General features: G+C 33.2%; 1 protein-coding gene across 1 annotated transcript in view; it reads left to right on the forward strand.

Moving 5' to 3' along the window:
* The window catches only part of Lrpprc (leucine rich pentatricopeptide repeat containing), an 89519-nt gene that overhangs the window by 31466 nt on the left and 35075 nt on the right, over positions 1-22978 (forward strand). Inside the window, exons 14-25 of the mRNA XM_042675412.1 lie at positions 118-184; positions 3213-3240; positions 5073-5130; positions 6165-6271; positions 6486-6563; positions 6879-6923; positions 7271-7384; positions 8353-8483; positions 9149-9234; positions 10553-10760; positions 18702-18826; positions 19647-19753. Of these exons, the coding sequence (XP_042531346.1) occupies positions 118-184; positions 3213-3240; positions 5073-5130; positions 6165-6271; positions 6486-6563; positions 6879-6923; positions 7271-7384; positions 8353-8483; positions 9149-9234; positions 10553-10760; positions 18702-18826; positions 19647-19753 (1154 nt within the window). The remainder of the gene's footprint in view (positions 1-117; positions 185-3212; positions 3241-5072; positions 5131-6164; positions 6272-6485; positions 6564-6878; positions 6924-7270; positions 7385-8352; positions 8484-9148; positions 9235-10552; positions 10761-18701; positions 18827-19646; positions 19754-22978) is intronic.

A 22978-nucleotide genomic window follows, 5' to 3' on the forward strand; every position in this document is an offset into this window, starting at 1 on the left:
AGGACAGTGCCTTGACTCCAAGTTCAAGCCCCAGGAACAAAAAAAAGTGTCAAAAAGTGTTGGTAATTTGCTTATTATTTGGTCTGAGGGTTTTTTGTTGGTCATTTTCTTTTGCAGTGGAATCCAGTACATTGCCTTTCTCATTCAATTCTCTGAGAGGCAGCCTAATTCTAGGCTTTAGAAGGTAAGATTATCTATGCACACTTTTTTTGCCTGACTATGAACATATCTCTCCTTTTGTAATCTAGTGCATGAAGAAAGTTAGTTTTCCTTTTTTTCTAATAACTGAAATAACTTTCTGTTTTATTCCTCCTTCTAAGTAGTTGAATTAAGTTGAGTCAACTTTAATATCCCCTTTTTCCAAGAAATGCACATTTGTTTACATCCTGTTTCCAGAAAGAAAATGCTGTTCAAAATTGGCAAATTACAGATAAATTTGTATGTACTTTGTTTATTCTTTGAACATTTAATTACACAGTGATTTTCATTCATTATAGTACTACTACCTCCTCTGTGTTTAAGGAATGTCAATGACTTTTTATTTTCATTTATTTATTTTTTGTTAGTCATGGGGCTTGAACTCTGGGCCTGGGCTCTGTCCCTCAGCTCTTCAGCTGAAGGCTAGCTCTCTACCACATGCGTCACAGTGCTGGCTTTTTCAGTTTATGTGGTGCTGCGGAGTCAATCCCAGGGCCTCATGCATTTGAGACAAGCACTCTACCACTGAGCCACCTTCCCAGCCCACTTTTTTTATACTCAAAAGCAGGCTAACTTTTTTTTCAATAAGTTTTTTATTGTAAAAATACGGAGGGGTTACAGTTACATGAGCAGGCTAACTTTTTAAAGAAAAGAAGTTGGTTTATTCCACAGCTGTAGAGTTTCAGAGATGTGGTGCTGACTCAGCAGAGATCACCTCACAAAACAGCAAGCTGGGATTGGGCTCTATCTTTTACCAATTCTTTCTGGCAAAAGCCACGTGTCCCAGGACAATTGTAATCCCTCCCAAGGCATGTCCCTAATGACGTAAGGACCTTCCATTAGGCCGCACTTTTGACCTTGCCATACTGAAGACCAAGCTCCCAACATACGAACCCTTGGGAGACAGATTCAGACTATATTTTAGCATTTGCCACTTTTGTTATATTGAAAAGATTCAAAGAAATGTTGAAAGCAGTAAATGAATCACATACTCTTTGTCTTGACTGAGCAATTATATCATCCTGTAAGTTTCCCTCTCATTGTCTTATTCTACGCAAACACACACATAACACTTTGTTCTTTTTTGTAAAACTACTTAAAGTTGCAGACATGACACTGAATTTTTTAGAATATAAATGAAGTATTTGGATCAGAAAGGGGAAAAAAATCACAAGGGTATACATACTGTCATATACCTAGGTTAATGTTGCTGAGTTAATAAATGTGTTTGGTGTCCTTTTTATACTGCTTAATTTTGTGTCTTCTGTAATGCTGCCCAGTGACTTCTGTATTGGTTTTTTGTTTTTTCATAATTAGAAAAAAAGGAACTAGTAGAGGAAAATGTTTTATAAATCACATAAACTTCTGATTCAGTCTTCACATACTTTTATGTAGTAGCTTCATAGTTCATGTGGATGGAATTTGAAAACAAGGCAGCTAATGTAAGTAGATAAGACCCTGCTTACAGCAGCAATATCACATTGGTTAGTTTCACAACATATCTGGAATTATTTTCCACCAAGACCTCAAAAAAGCATGGCTCATCTGCAAGATCTAGACCTTCCTTAGCATCTTTCAGGCCTGAACAAAGCTTAACAAAGTAGATATGTACCTGTGTTCAAAATGTTTTATTTTATTGAGACAGCCTTACTATGTAGTTCAGTCTGGCTGGCCTTGAATTTGTGCTTTCAGCCTCAGCCTCTAGAAGACTGGGATTATAGGCATATGCCACCATGCTTACTCAAATAGCATTTTTTTTTTTTTTTGGTCAAGTCCTGGGGCTTGAACTGTGGGCCTGGGCGCTGTCCATCAGCTCTTCAGCTCAAGGCTAGCACTCTACCTTGAGCCACAGCGCCACTTCCGGCCTTTTTTTCCTTTTTGCTTATGTGGTGCTGAGGAATCAAACCCAGGGCCTCAGACATGCAAGGCAAGCGCTCTACCACTGAGCCACCTTCCCTGCCCATCAAATACCATATTCTTTTAGGGCTTTTCTTTGTGTTTGTGTCGGTCCTGGGGCTTCAACTCAGGGCCTGGGTATTGTCCCTGAGCTTTTTTTTACTCAAGGCTAGAGTTCTACCACTTTAGCCACAGCTCCGCTTCCAGCTTTTTTTCTTTTTTTGGTTCAGTTGGAGTTGAGTCTTGTAGACTTTCCTACTTGAGCTGGCTTTAGTCCATGATCCTCAAGATCTCAGCCTCCTGAGTATGTGCTTGGCTTCTTAAGTGGTTCTGTTACTAGGTTTTCCTCTTGTACTGGGGCCTCGAAACAAAAGAGTAGTTATATGTTTCTCTTCTTTCAGGCACTGCTCTCCTACTGGACTATGATCCAATACCTGCAATCATTATTTCTAAGTATTACTTATTTAAGTGGTAGACAAATCCAGTCCCTATTACAGTCTACCATTACTAGAAAGTAGAAGTCTTTTACACTTACTCCTTCATGTTCTATTTCCAGTGTAGTATTTCATCCTAATGATATCTTGAAGCCTCACTGTTTTTTCACTGACTTCTATATTTTTTGTTGGTCATGGTGCTTGAACTGTGGGTCTGGGCACTGTCCCTCATGTTCTTCAGCTCAAGGCGAGTGTTCTACCACTTGATACTCCTGTCTTTCCTAAGAATAACATCTAACACACTGTGCATCTCATTATTGATATTAGTTTTGATTTGTCCAGGTATTCGACTTCTACATTATAAACTTACTCTTTTTTCCATTGCAGCTATGGGCAGTACTTTGAGACCATATAAATATTCCAACTCTGTCAAGCTTGAACTCTTACAGTTTCTAGAGATTTTTTCTTAACTGATTCTTATCCTAACCTGACTTATTTTTAAGAATCAGAAGTGGATGAGGGTTACTAGTTGTAAATTAACTGATTGTAATCATTCAACTTGATTTTGTACACACTTATTTACTTGTTAAAGGCTTTGAACCATATATAATTGTAAGTGGATTTTAATTTAAAATGTTTTTTAAACCTCTGAGCTTATTTTTAATCCTTTGCTGCCCTCTGCAGGTCTATGAATGTAGATCTTTGGAGCAAGGTGAGCACTTCTAGTACTGCAAGTCATAAGGCAAATCAGTTGAGAGCAACCATTTTGAGTTTCACACATTAATGATTTAGAATTAATAGATTTAGAATCTCAAAATTGGTAGTGTTAAAATAGCCAAAAATTTGCTACGGAAATCTTGATTTAGTTCTAAAATCTAAGATCTTAATTATTAAGATATTTGACCTTACATTTTGATGACTAAATTTCTAAATACACACATACACATGTATTTGTGTGTTTTACATAAATGGTTTGTAGACCAGCTTTATAATGCTACCTTTTCAAGAAGTTAATTGACTTTATGCAGGAAGAACAATAATGAATTGGATAAAAGATTTTAAGCTTAATTTAATTGAATGTATATTTGCTGAAATTCCCAATTAAAAAAATTTTGTCTGGTTTTTACAATATTGGGGTTTGAACCTATGACCTTACACATGCTTTCCAAGTATTTTTCTTCTCATCTGTATCTCCAACCAAAAATATTTTTTAAGATCTAAATTTCATTCAGTTCTATTTTTAGTGTTAATTGCAATGCCATTCAGACTCTCTGCTCAATTCTATTGTACATTTATTCCTAAAAGTATTAGTTTTGACCAAACATTTTTGTTGCTTTATTAATTAAATGTATCATTATTCAAAATTGGCATTTTGTATGACCATCTTACAACTGATGTATAGCTATAATTTGTGTTAGAACTTAATGTCTTTGTGTATTTTGACTAAAAGGCAGTTTTTAGAGGATGATCATTTCATTTTTTTGTACAATTTGTGTTTCTGTCTTAACTCTTTTTTTGAAAAATGCTATTAAATGAAGCATGATTGTCATAGTGGCATATGACCAGTTTTGCCTAATATTAGAAGTAAATGCAGTTTCATTTCCTAACTCTTTAACAATTTGTTTCTAGGCCTTTTTAAAAACCATGTAAGGTCAGTTACAGACTCTACAAAATTCTTAACCCATATCAAGCTGGACAGCTACTATATGTTTCTATTCTGCCTTGACCCTCAGGGTCTGTGTACCCAAATACTGTGTTCTGAGTTACTAGTCAGCAGCATAGGCTGTGTAGTGATTTCAGTTGTAAAATGAATATTTGAATTTTACAAATTAAAAATTTGCTGGTGGAATTTTGAATATATTTTAATGTTGGAATGTAATTGATAAGAAACCACAGGATCAAACAACTTAGAACTTTATAACTCTTGTTTTAGTACCACTAAAATGAATAGAAAAATGTCTTTGAATAACAAAAAGCTGCAAATTATTTACTGGTCCATTATATTTTACTTTGTTCATTGAAATAGAGAACTCTAGCATGTTAGGTGGCCTATGCCTGTTAACCCAGCTCTTGGAGGCTGAAGCAGAAGGATGGAGAGTGTATAGCTAGCCTGGGCTACATATCTAAATTCTGTCTCAAAAAATCTAAAAAAGTCAAGAAAAGGAGTACACTGGTCTAATTTCAATGAAACTAAAAGTAGCGTGATAACAAGTAAAATTGGCTCATAATTTCTGTATGCTATTTGTTATTTATAAGAATTAATTTAAAATGATATAGAAACAGGTCACTTTAGAGCCTTTCTTCGTGACATTTCATCAAACATTGCAGTTTTCCTTCAGTGTGGGTTTGGTTTTATTTTTAGTAGACAAACCTATTATTTAAAAACAAAACAATCTGCTGGGTGGGTGGGGGGTGATGTTGGATTACTGTGATGTAGAATAATACCTTACTGGGAAGAGGTTTTATTTCAAGAATTCAATTTCAGACTGTATTTGTTCTTGTGTGCCTCTCTTGCTGCAATGCACGAATTTTCTGTCTTACCAGATAACAGAATTGTTGTACAAGAATGGACGTTATTGCCAGGAGCCTCCAGGACCAACGGGTAGCGTTTCAATTTCGATGATTGTAACTTATCCACAAATCCATTCTTCTGTGTAATGATGGGCTAGAAGGATTACAGCAGTAAACACTTCTCTTTTAAAAGTGAAATTTGAAAACATTTGGTTATAAATCTTTATTGATAACCATATTTTGAGATCTATGAGGTATTTGACTTTATTACAATTATTTTTTAAAAGAATTGGAAGTTTTTCCTTTTCAAATATAAAGGACATGTTAGAGAATTTATAGGAATAAGCTTAAAAATAAGTAAATATCAGTGTTTATGTGATTTTAACATAAAGTAGAAAAAAATCATGTAATTTTTTTCTAACTTAAATATTATTCAGAAAGTATTTTGGCATATAATGGTTTTCATTTTTTTTTATAATGCAGCTTAGAATATATAGTTTTCTGTAAGAAGCTACTTTTCTGAAAGTTCAGATCTCCTATCTTAGGTATTGGTCCTATACATTTCATGCTTGAATGCTTAAGAAAATTACTGTTGTTACAAAACATCTTTGTTAATCTTGGATTCTCATTGGCTAATAGGCAGCTCTCCATGAGATTACTTTATCTGCTTATTAAAATTATTTAATTTTTTTATACTCCAGATTTAACAATCCTTTCTAATTTTATGTATTTTCCCAAATATTGTCCACAAAAAGGAGTATAGAAATGTGTAAAGACATTTATTTATTCTCACTATTTGTGCTTTGGACAGGAGAGGAATATAAGGCCTTGGGCAGGACCACTTCTGTCACAGAATGGTGGAAAAAAAATAGATTGAAGTAAGATTCAGTACTGAAAAGCTGTCACTCGGTCTGAAAATAATTAATATTCCTTTCACTCACCAGTTAGATATGTGCTCCCAAACCACATAATCTCTATGCCTCAGTGATCATTGTTGCCATTTCAGAGCCTCTCATCAGGGTGACATCTCACACCAAAATGATTTCTTATAAATTAATCTTGATAACATGACAGTCTCAGTAATTTTAGTGGAATGCTTTCTCTTGTTTTTTTTTTTTTCCACAGAAGCTGTTGGCTATTTTCTTTATAACTTGATTGACAGCATGAGTGACTCAGAGGTACAGGCCAAGGAGGAGCATTTGAGACAATACTTCCATCAGCTGAAGGAGATGGTACCATTTCATTTTTTGCTATATAATGCCTGTTCATCCTGACATGTATCTATTAGATTTGAAATTGCAGCTTTTAAGTACAACCAGACCACTTCTCAATGACATGCAAGAGTTGGAGACTTAAATTATGTCTGAGATAATTTCTGTTAGACAAATTTTGATTTAGTTGTTGAAATCTCAGGGTTTTCTTTTTCTCTCCCTTCCCTTCATACAGAACATAAAAATTTCTGAAAATATCTACAGAGGCATTCGTAATCTACTGGATAGCTACCATGTTCCTGAATTGATTAAGGTGTGTGAAAATAAGATTCAGCTTTATGAAATGCTTATTTGTAAAATCTTGTTTAAACTTTTAAGTATGATGCTTTTGGCCCAATTTTTTATTCACTGATATTGAAATAGTAAAACAAAATCTTTCATTGAGTATTGGTAAAAGCTGTTTATATATCAAAATATTAATCACAATGACAAATAATAGTTTCTGCACAGTTTTAGAAAGGTACCCATAAAATGAGGTATAAGACTTTGAAAACTTGCTTTTGATATTTCCTAATATATTTTTTCCTATGTTTTCTAATTCTGTGTTAATTTTAAATCCCAATTTTAGGATGTTAAATTGTTGGTTGATAGAGAGAAGGTAGACTCTCAAAAAGTAAGTTGTTTTTAAGTGGTTTTACATTGCTATAATAACAGTGTTTATTGAGAATTCTGGGCTGTGTCATTGTAAAACCAGTGGTTCCTAATATTTCTATCATTTTGTATACCTATAAGAAGTTGGTAAATCTCATTCCTTATCTCAGAAAAGTGAACAAATCTAGGAAGTCTGCTTATATTCTTGAGGTGTTGGGTATCATCCCTGGATTATCAGACATAACTTAAGATTAGAAAAATAGAAATGAAAAGTAAATTTAAAGGGTAGAGAGACAAGGTTTCATTTTTTAATAAAACTTTATAATAGTTTTATAGTAAAATTTTCTTTTTTTCTTTCCACCTCTGTAGACTTCACAACTTACATCATCTGATTTAGAGTCTACACTTGAACAACTGAAAGCTAAAAGTCAACCTATTGGAGATACCCTTAAGCAACTAATACTAATGCTTTGTTCAGAAGAGGTAACATTTTAAAATTGATTTCAAATTTTCTAGTTAAGTAAAATAGTCTGTATAGATCATGGTAAGCAAACCCAGTGTACTATTTATTATTTTTACAATTGATTACTGCTTGAAAACTGCAATTAAATGAAAGGTTAACTAATTTCATCTACACCTTGAATGGCATGTTTTCAGGTTGCTGTAGTTTGTTTATGATAATCTGCAAAGTGAATGATAGTAACAGCCGTGATAGGTTTATCATACATGCCAAATGTCCTTTCAAGCCATGGTGCTGGTCTCTTATATCTAGATTGTCAAGCAATTGATACATGCAATAGTCATTTGCAAGTCAAATATTACTAGGTTGTTAATGCAGGGATTGAAATTCCATTTTCCTCCTGGAAAAAAAGCTCTTTCTAAGATAAAGGGTCTCTTGCCTATTTTCAGCAGGCGTCCAGCTGTATTTGGAGTTCATTTTGGTGTGTGTCTGCAATTTGTGGGATATCACTAGACTTTTTTCAGGTTTTAGTTCAGTATGATTGGCTCGTAAGTCTGTGGACTTAAGGACAAAAACATCCAATATAACTAACTTTCAGTTATTACAGTACTATTATATTGTTAAAGATTTCATAAACCTTGGATCAGTAAACTTGACAAACTTTTAAATGATACATATTTCTATTTATGGAAATTACATGGTTAGAGGAAGCTGACTTATAATCTGGAAATCTTTTTAAACATATGATACACAAACCTAAAACATTAAATTTGATATAAATAGTAGTCTATTTTATATTTACAAATAGCAGTCTTTTAAGCCTTAAATTTGTATGTAGTGTTTTAAAGGATGAATAAAAATACCAAGGGGGCAGGGTAAAATCTATGTTATATCAAAGTATTAATAACTTTTTCTAAACTCTGAGCACTAAAACTGACGTTTTTTACCTTTACATTAATTTTCTTCTTTTTCACTTCAATCTTTATTTTAGAATATGCAGAAAGCTCTTGAATTAAAAGAAAAATATGAATCAGACATGGTTATTGGTGGTTATGCAGCTTTAATAAATTTGTGCTGTCGACATGCTAATGCCGAAGATGCATTGAGCTTGAAACAGCAATTGTAAGTACCTTGGTACCAAAGCAAGTCATCAGCATTTATGCTGATACACAGAACTTGAAAGATCACCTAGACTGAATATTACTGTCACACTGAATTTAAAACATTCTTTACTGTCATTGTTTTTAAAAGTTTTGTGGTACAACGTTCTTTGACTTGTTTTCAACAAGGTGTATTTTTATAAGTATAGTAAGATATTCTAGTTTTCAGACCAAGGTTTTCCCATGTTGGTTATATAGTTGCTTATCACAGCACCTTGATAATGTTTACTTTTCAATATTGTAGTGTCAACAAGCTCCTGTCTGTTTCTCAGGTATCTGATTTCCCATCCTGACAGATTTATCAGATAAAATCATTTTGAGGTTGCGTATTTATTGCAATGTTGACATTGAAGGCTAGGGTCATTTAATGTATCATGAAGCTAAAGCATTTCTTCATTAGTATCTTCTGTAGATGGAATAATGTCATATATATGGAGTGTAAGATGTTTACTTCTGTAGTTACTTTGAATGTAGTTATGTATCACTAGATACATAGCTTCAGAAATAAGTGCAGAAGTCAGTATGAATAATAACTTAGATTTTCTGATGAGCTCTTAGAAAGTAATAAAATGACTATTGCTGTCCATTTTGTTTATTTAACATAGTATAACTGGTTTTATTTTATAGTGATCGCTTAGATTCTTCTGCAGTCCTTGACACTAACAAGTATATTGGTCTTGTAAAAGTATTGGGAAAGCATGGAAAGCTCCAAGGTAAGCCTTGTCACATAAGGAAAAAATGTGATGCAAGTATTTGCCATTGGAAAAACATGTGAATTGGTATTAATGGTATATCATGTTCTACAAAGCACTTGAACACTTTGCATACAAATTTGCATGTGAATCCAACTGGAGCTGCATGGACAGTGTAGGCCATTAGTTTTAATGGATTGGCAAGCTTGTCATTTACATTTGCACAGCTCAGTGCTTTTTGCATTTCTGCAGCTAGTTTTTATTAGCATTGCTGTTTGGTTTGAGTTTGAAGATCATGACTTATGGCACAATTTGCTTATATGTCTGCACTAATGGCTTTATTTTTGCTGAAGAAGATCTGAAGGCTGAACATAAAACCTATAAACATAAACTGATATATATAGGACTATTAAGATTTTATTTAGAAATTTATGAGAAAAGCATAGCTAATTATATAGTGAAGTTGCCTGCTCTAATTTTATTGTTGAAATAATGCTAAACCTAATATGATTAATTGCACTTGATAATATAATCTTACTATTTGCTTGTTCTTAACTCCTCTTTTAGCTGTCTTTTCTTTCTTTTTTTTAGAAAAGACTTACTATAGGAGAAAATATGCAAGAAAAATACTTTATTTGAACACTGAAATTTTTCCTAGGAAGCCTTCCTGATACTGAAAAATCTTTGTGAAGATTAGCTTGTTTGTTAAAAATCACTTTGTGTAAAGTGGTCAAAACATTTTGTCTGTGTAATAATTAAGAACATTATGAAAATGCACTTATTCCATATCCTAAAATGTTTGTTTCTGCCTTCCTAATGAAGCTTAATGAATCTAATGTATTAACATGCAGTCTTTTGGAAAGCTTTCATTGGCTCTGCCTGGCTAATTAGTATCGACATAGCAAACAGGCCCTATCGGTATCAGACCATTAGTCTGGCTGTATATACAGTGTAAACACATCTTTATTATCTGGCCTCCTGACAAGCCATCTGCTGAAGAAACAATGGTGTGATTTAGCAGATGTTAGCTCTGAACGATAAAAGCATCCATTTAGGAGGATCTTACAGCTATAGGGCAGACCATACAGGGTTATGTGGTGCAGAGTGGGCACACAGCCCCTATCTATAATTTGTAGTCAAAGTTGCAGGGAAATGATAAAACCATGCTATTGTGGATTTATAATTGTAGTCTCGTTTAGAAATGCAAGTAGTAATTAACTTGAAATCGGCATTATACACTAGAATTTACATTCCTGCTGGGCTTGAAATGCTATTTTAATAGCAGTTTGTTTTCCCTACATGAAATTACCTAAGGGTCTTTTGTGTTACTTCATTGTAGATGCTATTAACATTCTAAAGGAGATGAAAGAGAAGGATGTTCTTATCAAAGATTCAACAGTCTTGTCCTTTTTCCACATCCTAAATGGCGCAGCTTTAAGAGGTGAAATTGAAACAGTAAAACAGTTGCATGAAGCTATCGTGACTCTAGGGTTAGCAAAACCATCTACCAGCATAAGTTTCCCATTGGTCACTGTACATCTGGAAAAGTAAGTCAGTTGAATTTTGAATTTCCAATGTTGGTGTTTAAAGAATGAATCTAGTCATTTTTAGATTATACTTTGTTGTGAATACTCTGGTGATGTAGAGCCTCGAGTCATTTACCAAAGGATAAAAGGACTTAGAAGAGATGGACTTAAGTGACTAAAATTACCATCAGCCCTGTGGCTCTGTCACTTTTCAGTGAAATGAATGGTCTCTGGTGACTTTTTTTTTTTTGGAGGGGTGGGTGGTGGCAGCATGTGGTATTATTACATGAAATTAAATCTAGTTTTTTATCTTAATAAGTGCTAATTATTAATAAATATAATAAAGAAGGATCCTTTGGGATTTTAAAATACTGTGTCATGACTATTACTCAGATAATGAGTGTAGAAACATCTCTCAGTGCTCCTAATCTCCATGTGACATTTTAATCACATGTACCATACCAGCTTTGAAAACTATTGGAGATGTATTTGTGTTGTTGATTTACTGGGTTTGAAAATTTTTCATTTGAAATTCTCTTGTTGATGCTCAGGTTAAACTATTATTTTCAAAACAAATCATAAAAATCAATCTATTCTTTTGTAATGAGTGAAATATTTTAGTAAAGAGATTCATACTCTTTTATCTTTTCCTTTTGGTTTTATATTTGTTTTTATGTTTTTGCTTCTTAATATCCTACATCTTTTTTGGTCACCTTTTCCATTCTTAATATAGTTTATAATCTGCCTGTTTTGTAATAAGGATTCTTCTGATTTTAGTAGGGATATCCTATTAATTCCAAGAGAAATAAAATTTGTTTTAACAGTTTTTACATTCTCACCAAACTTCTAGATTTTATTTAGTATTGAATTTAAAATACAGAACTAAAAGTATCTCTGCACTCATTTTCTTTTAGAAAATAGGTCTGTTCATATGAACCATGACACCAATACATTTATTAGCATCGTCTGTAGATGAAGTAATAAAGTGTATGTGTAGTGCACACCCACCAAACATAATTTCCTTGCCATACAACTTGATAAACAGTTATCAAGTTAGCTGTGTACCAAATCTTAACCTCCACAAGTTCTCAGCATTACATCCATTTATTGAACTAGTGGTTCAGACAGTTACTTTGTTATTGAATTCTTGTATTCACAGACAACTTTATATAAACTCCTATAATTATTATGTTTCCTACTGGATCTTTTTCGATTATTTAAAAGACCCATCTCTGCAAATTGCATATGAAACTCTGCATAGGGATTTGGAAGAAATGGGCCCAGTGCCCAGAAGAATTAGCGCCTCCTATACCACTTGGCAGAAATAAAATAATTAACAAAGAAAATAAAGCAATGGTAGAAAAGATAAAAAAAATGGGAAAGTTTTCCAGGATAGGTCTTCAGATGGGACTTATAAGCCAAAGAGAACTTACAGGAAAATGGAAGCAACATGGAATTTACATGTTGCACTGAACCTTGCTCTCTGCTTTTGATTATTTAAAACAATCAGATTTTTGTATCTCAAGCAAATTTGGCTATCTTTGAGAGCTAGGCTAAAGAAATCTACATTAATATCTTTTCCTTTATGGTGTCTTACTACTCTACAATATTTGTAGAAATTCCTGCCATCTATTTTTTTTATTAGCCTATAGTTTTTTATTTTTGTGTTGTTTTGCTTTATTTTTTGGCTATCTTTACTTTGCAGAGACAGTCTCTAACAAGTTCTTTCAGGTTAATCTGTCATAATAAGAAGGAAATAATAAAATAAGAATAAAGTAATAAAATAAAAATATTAAAATAAAACAAGAAAATAATAAAAGACAAAGGAAATTGTGTATTTACAAAATTATGAAAACAGTGATAATTCATTGTTAATAAAGCACTGATGTGGAAATTTTTATTCAATTGTTTTGTCTATCTGAGATGTGGAAATTTTTATTCAATTGTTTTGTCTATCTGAGAGAAGACAATTATTCAGAATCATGACAAGTACTAGGATTAGCTACATTGCCCTGTCCAAAAGTCCAGGTGTATTTGATATGATTAAATATGTTCAGTTTCCAGTAATAATCATGTAATTAACCCCAGTAGGTATGAGCTCATCTATGATTGTTCAAACTTAGGATAAAACTATAAGTATTTCAAAACATAGTAATTTTGAAACAAACTTGTGAAATTGAGTTCCTTAGAAAGATCATCTTTAAGATTCTGTGGTCTTACTTTTAAATTTACTTTTCTAACAGGGATAAAACAAAATAAGGAGTAGTATGTGTTCTTTGGATAATGGAAAAATGCTTTGTGGGTTTGTAAATAATGCATTTTGTTTCTATTCATTTACTAAGGGAAATCCAAAACAGTAATAGATTTATAACATTGTAAAGGAGTTAATTAACCTTTTTCTGTATTACCAAAATGATAATGCTTGCATTGAACAGAAAAGAAATATTTCAGGGTTAAATTAATTTTATATGCATTATGATATTTTTAATATATATGTCATTTATCTACATGTAGTTCAACTCTTATTAAATATTTTCTTATATAACTTACATTTTAAATTTATTTATTAAAATCATGCCTGATTCAGGAAGATAACAGAAACTCTCCATATTAAAGAAATGCTTTAAAATGGGTTAGAAGAGTATTTTGTGTTTTTATTAGTCTGGGCCATAATATTTGAAAGCATAAACATTTGTGTAATGCAGTTTCAGATTCAATGAAACCACTTTGGTTTCATTGCATGTGAAAAATATCTAAAGCTGTTTAACTGGATTATAGTTGTACAAATGATCAAAGTAGCTTTAATTTCTGCTTTCCATTAAGGATTTTTCTGTGTGTCCTGATTCATGCTATAATCTATATCTGAACATATGCAATTCATTTAGTGCATCACAGACTTTGTGTATATAATCTTCCCAGAGCCCTTCTAAATCAATCTCAGTTCTTCATAAATACCACATCTCTAAAATGAACCTATAAACAATATAACTTTTAAAACTGATTGCAGTACTTTCATATGTTATGTAAGTAGAAAATATGCTTTAAAAATGCTGTTTATTCTGTCATACACACTCCCCTTCAATTTTAGCATCTTCATTTGTACTGGATACTTTTATTATTTATGGGAATGCTTGCCTTCTAGAATAAAACTCTTCATGTGCTGAAAGGAAATTAAGGAGGTTTGGCTCTTTTACTCCATTATTGCAATTAAGAATTTAGCATCATCAGTGCCAAAGGACAAAAAAGTGTTTCATTTGCCCTAGGGGGACAGGACAGTGATAAGATGATTTTTCGTCAAGGATCATTGGGTCGTAATTAAGTTACATTCATGGCTATTGCTTTTTGAAGGATGATTGGTAAATGACAGGCTTCATGTGCTTAGTACGGACAGTGTGCAGTAAGGTTTTTTCTCCCTCTGTCAGAAAATCCTGTTGAGCCTGATAATGTAAATGTGGCATTTTATTCTGAACAAAAGAGCAGGGAAATGAGCTATCTTGTCTAATCATTCAGTTGTTTAACACCGACTTCCAGTTTAGACTCAATTGGCTGGAAAGCACTTGACATGTGAAGTTAGTGCTGTTCGGAACGCATGTTTGAGTAAATTTTAAAGTAAGTGACAGCTAAATTGTACCTAGGGAAATTACAAAGCCTTCAACACAGTTAATTTTTTGGGGAGGATTAGTTGTAATTGCAATACCAGTCTCCTTGAAGATTCTTCATTTATAGATGATGAACAGAGAAAAAAACATTTAGTTTTTTCAAGGCTGGTTCTCTTAGAATCATTTTTGTGAAGGTGATGGTTTCTCTTGAATTGATTTCTCCTGTATTAAATATCTGCTGAAAACATAGAATAGTTTGTATTTAGTGTTTTTTTTTTTAAATTTTAAACTTTGTGCCCCCAGAGCTCCACTTTTCTCTAATGATTTCATATTTGAGAGCTTTTCAGTCAATAAGTCCTTTAGATAAATTGCCACTTCACTAAATAACACTTTATGCATAATGTCGAAGCACTTTATTCCAATTAAAAATCAATGTTTATCATCTTTTTTGTTGCTTAAATTAAGTATCTGCTCTGAATTGCAAAGATATTTTCTACAAATATTGGGAAGACAAAGTTAAAATCTACAGATAGGTGAGCAGACAATTGTCACTGGTTATTCTAATTAACAATTCAGCATTATATGGAATACATGTATGGTTCTTAACACTTACATGTATTGAAGAATTTGATTTTATTTCCTGGTACCTTGAAGGAAATATTTTTATGATTAGTAGAAACTTCATATGAATGTATAAATATATGTCCAGCAGATTTGTCTGATACTTAGCATTTGTTTCTATGTATTTTAGTTTGATAGATATTACCGATTAAAGCAAAGGGACAACAAACACACTGTATGAATTTCATACATGCCTTTTTGATGTTCCTCTAAATAATAATGAAAAATGAACAGATTGTAGTAGATTTTTATATATTCATATTTCCTTAAAAGTGAATTGTAGAGCCGTAAGCTGGTTGGCTCATGCCTATAATCCTAGGTCCTCAGGAGGCTGAGATCTAAGGATTGTGGTTCAAAGCCGACCAGAGCAGGAAAGTCTGTGAGACTCCTATCTCCAATAAATTACTCGGAAAAAGCTGGAAGTGGCACTGTGGCTTAAGTGTAGAGCTCTGTTCTTGCGCTGAAGAGCTCAGGGACATCACCCAGGCCCAGAGTTAAAACCTCACAACGACAAAAAAAAAATGAATTGTAGAGTGAATTTTGATATGGGCCAATTGAATTCTCTGGTGCATAAAATAAAACTTTCAGGTTTTCAGAATTATTTGCTGGGCCTATATACATGTGTAGGTATGTTTAAAATTTAGAATTATCAAATTATATTTTTCTCCTAGCTTTGCCTGTATTTTTTAAGTTAACAGAATTTTGGTAAAGTTTATTTTTTATTTGAATCAATCAAAATATTGCCTTTTAGAAGTAATTGCTTCTCATTAACGCATATGGTTTTCATAAAAATTTGTGTATTTCATTAGATTTTTTTTGAGTAGTCTGGGATTTTAAAGTACCCTAATAGGAAAAATAAAGAGAAAGCAAATGCAAAACTCTGAGATTAAGCCCCACTAGTATAAAAAAGTAAAAGAAAAAAAAGCAGAAGTCTCACAATGTATTTTTATTTTTGTGTTTAAAAAAATGTGTGTGTTTGTATCCATCACAACTTGATTATACACATATACACAATATATATGTCTTCATAGATAGATAGATAGCAGAATTAATGTATCAACATGATTTTTGAAAGGATTTGTTTTTGTTTTCAAGTAATTCTAATCATTTGTTATATGCAAAGAATTATAGATCTAAAGAATTATAGATCACTTTAGATCACAGAAGTTAGAAGTATACTTATTGGTAATGTGTCATCCCACATTTTGTCTTGGAAGCATTTTTCTTCCTTTTTTCTTTATATTTTTCTGCTCTTACTGATTTTATCCTCCTTAATAAAAGTGATGATTTTATTTGCTGGCGTGAAGCATGTTAGCAGATGGACCTAATCAGCACAGTATTAAAACTGGGAGGGAAGCCAAAGGTCCCGAGTTCAGCCATTGTGATAATCTACCTTTCATTACCACTTCTAAGAGTCTTCGAGTTAGACATGATATTTGTGGGATGGGATTGAAATACAGAGTCCTATGAGTATCCAAATACTTTAGTAAGCGATATAAATATTAGATTTTTATAGGTTTTACTTATATCACCTAAGATTTCAGGATTTTGTAGGAACGGTTACAGATGACATAATTGCACAAGGAATGTGAATTTTCCACCAGTCAGAATGTGGGAAATAGAAACAAAAAAACTGACTAAATTACTTCATTTCTATCACTAATATACTTTGTAAGGAGTGTTGTATTGAAGATTTAGTTTATTTGTTGGCAGTGTTCTGAGCAATATCAGTGGTATTTAAAATTACTAACAAATGTGAATTATTTTCATTTTTCTGTTCTTTTCTGTTGTTCTGATCATACATAATCTTCAGTAGCATATATTTGGAGACCAAGGACTATTAACATGTCGCTTTGATTGACAGAACAATTATTCATTCATTTATTGATAGCTTTGACCTAATGTAGGGGAAATATAGTTGAGACAATACTATTTTAGTTTGAGAATTGATCTCTATTAAAGCAAATTTTGCCAGTTATGAAAAAAATCAGTGCATGTTTTCACTTTTAAAAGTGCCTTAGTAGTTTTCCATGAAGTGGTATTGTAGAAAGGCAATAAATGAACCTGTGTCGGAGGCAAGGGAAAATACTGATTATATAAAGCTTTATATCATATGTGGTAGCTACTATAGCATTTCTCTTGTATGACAGTAATCTAGCCTGCAACATCTACTTGCGGTTTCGAAATTAACCTGTAATTTAGTCTTCACCCCAAATGACAAAAATTCAAATGACTCTGTGGGGTGCCAGAAGATGCACTGTAAACAGGGCTTCAGAAGGGATAAGATAAGGTAAAGTTCCCTTAGGATAGGCTTGTTTTCATGGTATCAGTAGGATTGCAGTGAAATCAGTACTTCTTTGTAGTACTTTATTTTTTTAGTTCATTTTAAACTCTTAATCTAGATAAAACAGTAATCTAATCCAGGGCAACATAACATTTGTATAATAGTCAAAATGTTAAAGCTTTAACCAGAAATTTTAAAATATTTTCTTCCTATAACGGTTGCATGAGAGAATCTAGGTTCTCTACAAAAGATTGTCACTAATTTTCACTAGTTGTACTTTGGATATATCTCTAACTAAACTCTTTAAAATATATTTCACACAATCTTTTCAAAATCTTTCCTTACACCAAATTGTACCACCTTATTGGCTGATGCAAATAATAGTGCTTTTCTTCTTTTGTTTTCGGCCAGTCCTGGTCTTGAACTCAGGGCCTGGTTACTCTGGTTACTCTGTCCCTGAGCTTCTTTCACTCAAGGCTAGCATTCTACCACTTGAGCCACAGCACCACTTCTAGTCTTTTCTGTTTATGTGGTACTGAGGAATCTAACCCAGGGCTTCATGCATGCTAGGCAAGCCACCTTCCCAGCCCTAATAGTGCTGTTCTTAGAGTATAATAGATGTTTTGAACAGGAAGTGAAGGGATCTGCTGCCAGGCCTTTTTGTACTTACTAGCTCTCTGCAAATCAGTCAATTTCTAGTTTCCTCAGTTTCCTTTTTTCTCTACAACTATGCAAATGTTTCAAAGAGAATTATGTCATAATCTCTATAGCTCTCCATGGTCTTAAATAATTTCTCTCTTATTTTCCTTTTTATAGGGGGAAAAATGCTTTAGAGGACACACAGAAAGTATTTAGAATATAGTTGTATGTGTTATATGTATATATTAATATTTAGAATGTATTTAGATAAAAGCCTTGTCTTTAAAACTGGAAATGATTTTTAAAAGTGTATACTCTATAACAAAACAGAAAAATGGTTTAGGAATACCATAATTTTTACAGTAGTTAGTTCTTATATGCTTCAAACCTGAGGCTGTTTCCTACTTAGCTAGTAAGAAAAAGATACTATGCATTACCTTTCTCATGTAACTGTAACCCCTCTGTGTAGTATTTTCACAATAAAAAACTTATTAAAAAAGAAAAAGATATTATGATAAAGTCATAAAGTGCTTATAAATTCTTTCATAGCTACTGACATTTAATAATGTTGCCCAAATCTGGAGTTGTAGAGACCTATAAATACTTGGAAAAAGCACTTGACAGATGTCCTTGTTTTTTAGCAATCATACACTCTTAGGGAAACTGTCTTTATTTGTTATATTTCAGCTTTTTGGATTTTAGTTGTTTTACCTTAAGTTCAATTGTTTACATTTCGATTGGTCATTTTACATCTCTCTGAGAAGCTAAACTGAATTTAGATATACTTCATCCATTGCAAATTATTTTTATTCTTCCAAGGAATGACTTACCTGCTGCTCTTGAAGCTACCATTGACTGCTATGCAAAGTATAAAATATTACCCAGGATTCATGATGTCTTATGTAAATTGATAGAGAAAGGCGAGACTGATCTAATCCAGAAAGGTTAGTTACATTCAAATATCTTAATGTGGGTTGTTTTTTTTCTCTTGCATATCTAAGATGAATGTGGTATTGTGGAGAGATAATCTAATAGAAAGCAAGCCCATGCAGAAAAACTCTTACAATTCTGAATTGAATGTTATAAGTCCTTGATTTTTATTTATTTTTTATTTTTTTTATTTATTTTTTTTGGGGGGGGTCCAGTTGTGGGGCCTGAACTCTGGACCTGGGCACTGTCCCTCAGCTCTTCAGCTCAAGGCTAGCGCTCTACCACTTGAGCCACAGCGCCACTTCCAGCTTTTTTCTTTTTTTGCTTATGTGGTGCTGAGGAATCGAACCCAGGGCCTCAAGCATGCAAGTTAAGCACTCTACCACTGAACCACCTTCCCAGCCCAGTCCTTGATTTTTAATGATTTCTTTTTGGGGAGAAAAAAAAAATCTCTCTCTTTTTTTTTTTGGTACTGTACTTCTTGATTTGCCTTTATGGCAGGATTTTTTTTAACCTTTACCAGTTATCTTTAAAACTCATCTAAATATTTGTATACTATAGTTACAGAAGGTATATGACAGAAAATTAATTGATAAAGAGATTCTCTTTGAAGTTACTTATTTAGGAGGTGCTAGGGTTTAAAGTCAGAGCACTGTATGCTTGCTAGGTAAGTGTTCTATTGCTTGAGCCACATTGCTAGCCTAATAATTCTTAATCTTATTTTCTTTATGTGTTTGTCCATAACTTCATATACTGTTTATTTTTCTTTTAATATTTATATGCCTGTGTGTGTGAATATATATACATACTTTTTTTTTTCTCTCTCCTATCTAGCAATGGACTTTGTGAGCCAAGAACAAGGTGAAATGACAATGCTCTATGATCTTTTCTTTGCCTTCCTGCAAACAGGAAATTACAAAGAGGCCAAGAAGATCATTGAGGTGAGATTTTTTTTAACTGCAATATCCTAATTGTAAACCTACTTAGATTCTTAATTAGAATACATTGAAAATTTTTTACCTTTAATTACACTTGGTCTGATTCATGTTAATAGAGTTCAATCTCAATAATGGGGAGGGAGACTTGTCCAGCTTCTTTATTGTATATAATTACAATTCAGAAGAACTATATATCAAATTTTTTTCCTTACTTTGTTCAATTTACTATTATATATCAAAATATATTTTGATATTTGCATATTAAGTCTTGCATTGTGGAACAATTAAATTAAATGGGCATTCTTGGGTGTAAAGTTGCTAATCCTCTTTGCCAAAGAATTCTTTGTTCTTAAAAGCAGTAGAATTTAATTTGCTGCAGACCATGCTCAGATTTATTTGTAATGCTTGTCTATAAGTTAATCAGCCAAGTGCTGTCTGCAACTGTTTGGCATTTAATTTAATTTTTTCCCCCTGCTATGGTAAGCAGCTTATGGGAAGTGGTAGGTGACAAAACCTGGCATATTTAGGATTAGTATATTTTATCTAAACTTTACTGAAATTTTTCTTACCAGAATTGAGAAGGCAAAGAGCAGCTATAAAGTTTGTCCAAATTCTAATAAGCAGTTCTTTGTCTACTGAGGAAATAAAACATTCCACAAGAAGTAGATTCATTCTAAAATTTAGGCTAAGGCAGGAGAATCATGAATTTAAGATCTGACTGGGCTGTACAGCAAGACCTTGTCTAAAAAAAAGAAAAAAAATTATTTTATCATATTTAAACTATTTACTTACAAATTCATGAGTAGCCACATTTCTCTCATATCATACATTGCATGTCCTTCAGTATGATAGTCAGGACACAAAGGTAATGTATGGCCTTACTTGTCTGTGGATGATTCCTTATCATGATTTTCTAGACACAATAACTAAAAAATCATTACCATTCCATTTGATGTTTTTCAAAGAAAACTCTAGTACAGGAAAAAATGAACTATATTCAGAGCTTTCTTCTTCTGTCTTATGACTCAATCTGCCTACCTGTCAGTGTCTTAAACAGTTGTTTCTATAGCTCAAGTAGTTGATTTATATTTTGTAGGAAGTGGTATAAATTCTCCCATTGACAGTACAGAGTGAATCTGAAAATGAGAGGAGCTGTCAGCCTAGCGGTTTGTACTCTTTATACACAGCATTAGTATTAGCAGGTCACTGATCAAAATAGAAATGAAGCTCAGGTTTACAGAAAATGGCAATGAGAGGTTTGTAATAAACAAGATGCTATAGAAAAAGCCAAAGGCACAAAAATGAGTTCCCTCTTGCCATCTTTTTGCTTGTGTGATAATAATCTTTCTAAGCTTCTTCATTTATAAAAGGGAATATAATATCCATCTTTAGTATTCAATCATGTAATGTATGTAAAGCAGCTTGCATTTTTTCCTAGATTATGGTAGGTGATCAATAATATTAATTCTCTTTGCTTCTTATGGGTAGGAAATTTGTTTTTACTCTGTAATATTATGATGCTTATCATAAGGGCCACACTTCACAGATAAGAGAATACTGCTGCTTAATTACTTGAGAGCTTTGTCAGTATGGGTTATTTAGGAATAACTGCTGATGACAGTATTTTCAGAGTAAATGAGGATAAAATTGCTTAAAGTATAAAAAATAGTTTCATAGAACTGCTATAGTACTTGAGGACTGGGTGGCAAGGGGTGTAATGTATGAGAATGTACTAAAGGACCGTTTCACATTGTTTATTTTGTTTTCTTAATGCTAGAGGGCAAATTGGGGTTTGAGCTTGGGTTTTTTGCCATTCATATTCAGCACCTAAAGTTGCTTTTTCTTTTTTTGTGTGTGTGTGTGGGGGTCCGGTCGTGGGGCAGGAACTCTGGCCCTGGGCGCTGTCCCTCAGCTCTTCAGCTCAAGGCTAGCGCTCTAATGCTTGAGCCACAGTGCCACTTCCGGCTTTTTTCTTTTTGCTTATGTGATGCTGAGGAATCAAACCCAGGGCCTCATGCATGCAAGGCAAGCACTCTACCACTGGGCCACCTTCCCAGTCCTCAGCACCTAAAGTTTTCTAAGGATTATTAGAAATCTAAAAAGTAATGGAATTTAATGAACTAGGTGTAGGATCTCCGATTTGAGCAACTCTGTGTGTGTGTGTGTGTGTGTGTGTGTGTGTGTGTGTGTGTGTGTGTGTGTGTGTGTGATCTTTAAGTAGTTGTACAAAGGAGTTATTTAACAAAGCAGTTTATGAATACACTATATCTTGATCAATGTCACACCTTTCAACATTTTCACCCATCCCTCCCCTATCCACTCCTTCCTTTGGTCTTAATTTTGTAGGATATACATTGGATTTTTTTTTTTTACTGCATTCTCCTCTTCTGCTTTTCATTTGTCTACCATTTTCCCCTTGACCTCACCCTACCCCTTTGAAGTGCCTGCTTCACAGTACTTTATTTTGCTCAATGTTGAAAGAATTAAACTATTTGAATTCTCTCTTGATTCTACTATATTTCAGTTATTTGTATACATTTGCATATCACCCAATGTATTTACTTATAAGTTTATAAGCTAAATCTAGCTTCCATATATAAGAGAAAACATGCATTGAGCAACATTTCTTTTATAATTCTTCAAAATTCAATAGTGAGCGGGTACCATTGGCTCATACCTATTCAATAGGCTGAGATCTGAGGATCATGGTTTGAATTTAGCCTGGCCAGGAAAGTCAGAGACTTATCTCTAATTAGTCACAGAACTGGAAGTAGAGCTCTGGCTTGAATGGTAGAGCACTAGCCTTGGAGCAAAAGGAGCTCTAGGGCAGCACCAAGCCAAATTTTAAGCCCCAGGTCTCAAAAACAAACAAACAAACAAAAAAAAGGCAATATTATTTTATCTGTGGGTAGATTCCTAACAGTTTCACTTCCAAAGGTTCTTTGTGATTAAGCACTGTGGGAGATTAGAGATATTGGTCATATTTCATGGAGATACAGGAAAACTGTGTAAATACAGTACTTTTTACTTTTTTTTTTTTTTGCTGGGCCTGGGAATTGTCCTTGAGCCTCTCTGTGCTCAAGGCTAGCACTCTACCACTTGAGCCACAGCGCTACTTCCAGCTTTTTCTGTTTGTGTGGTACTGAGGAATCTAACCCAGGACTTCATGCATGCTAGATAAGCACTCTATTGCTAAGCCAAGTTTTGTTTTTTAAATGAGCTAGTTTT

Source organism: Dipodomys spectabilis, unplaced genomic scaffold (assembly GCF_019054845.1).
Source record: "Dipodomys spectabilis isolate Male_0828 unplaced genomic scaffold, ASM1905484v1 ptg000026l, whole genome shotgun sequence".
Classification (NCBI taxonomy): domain Eukaryota; kingdom Metazoa; phylum Chordata; class Mammalia; order Rodentia; family Heteromyidae; genus Dipodomys; species Dipodomys spectabilis.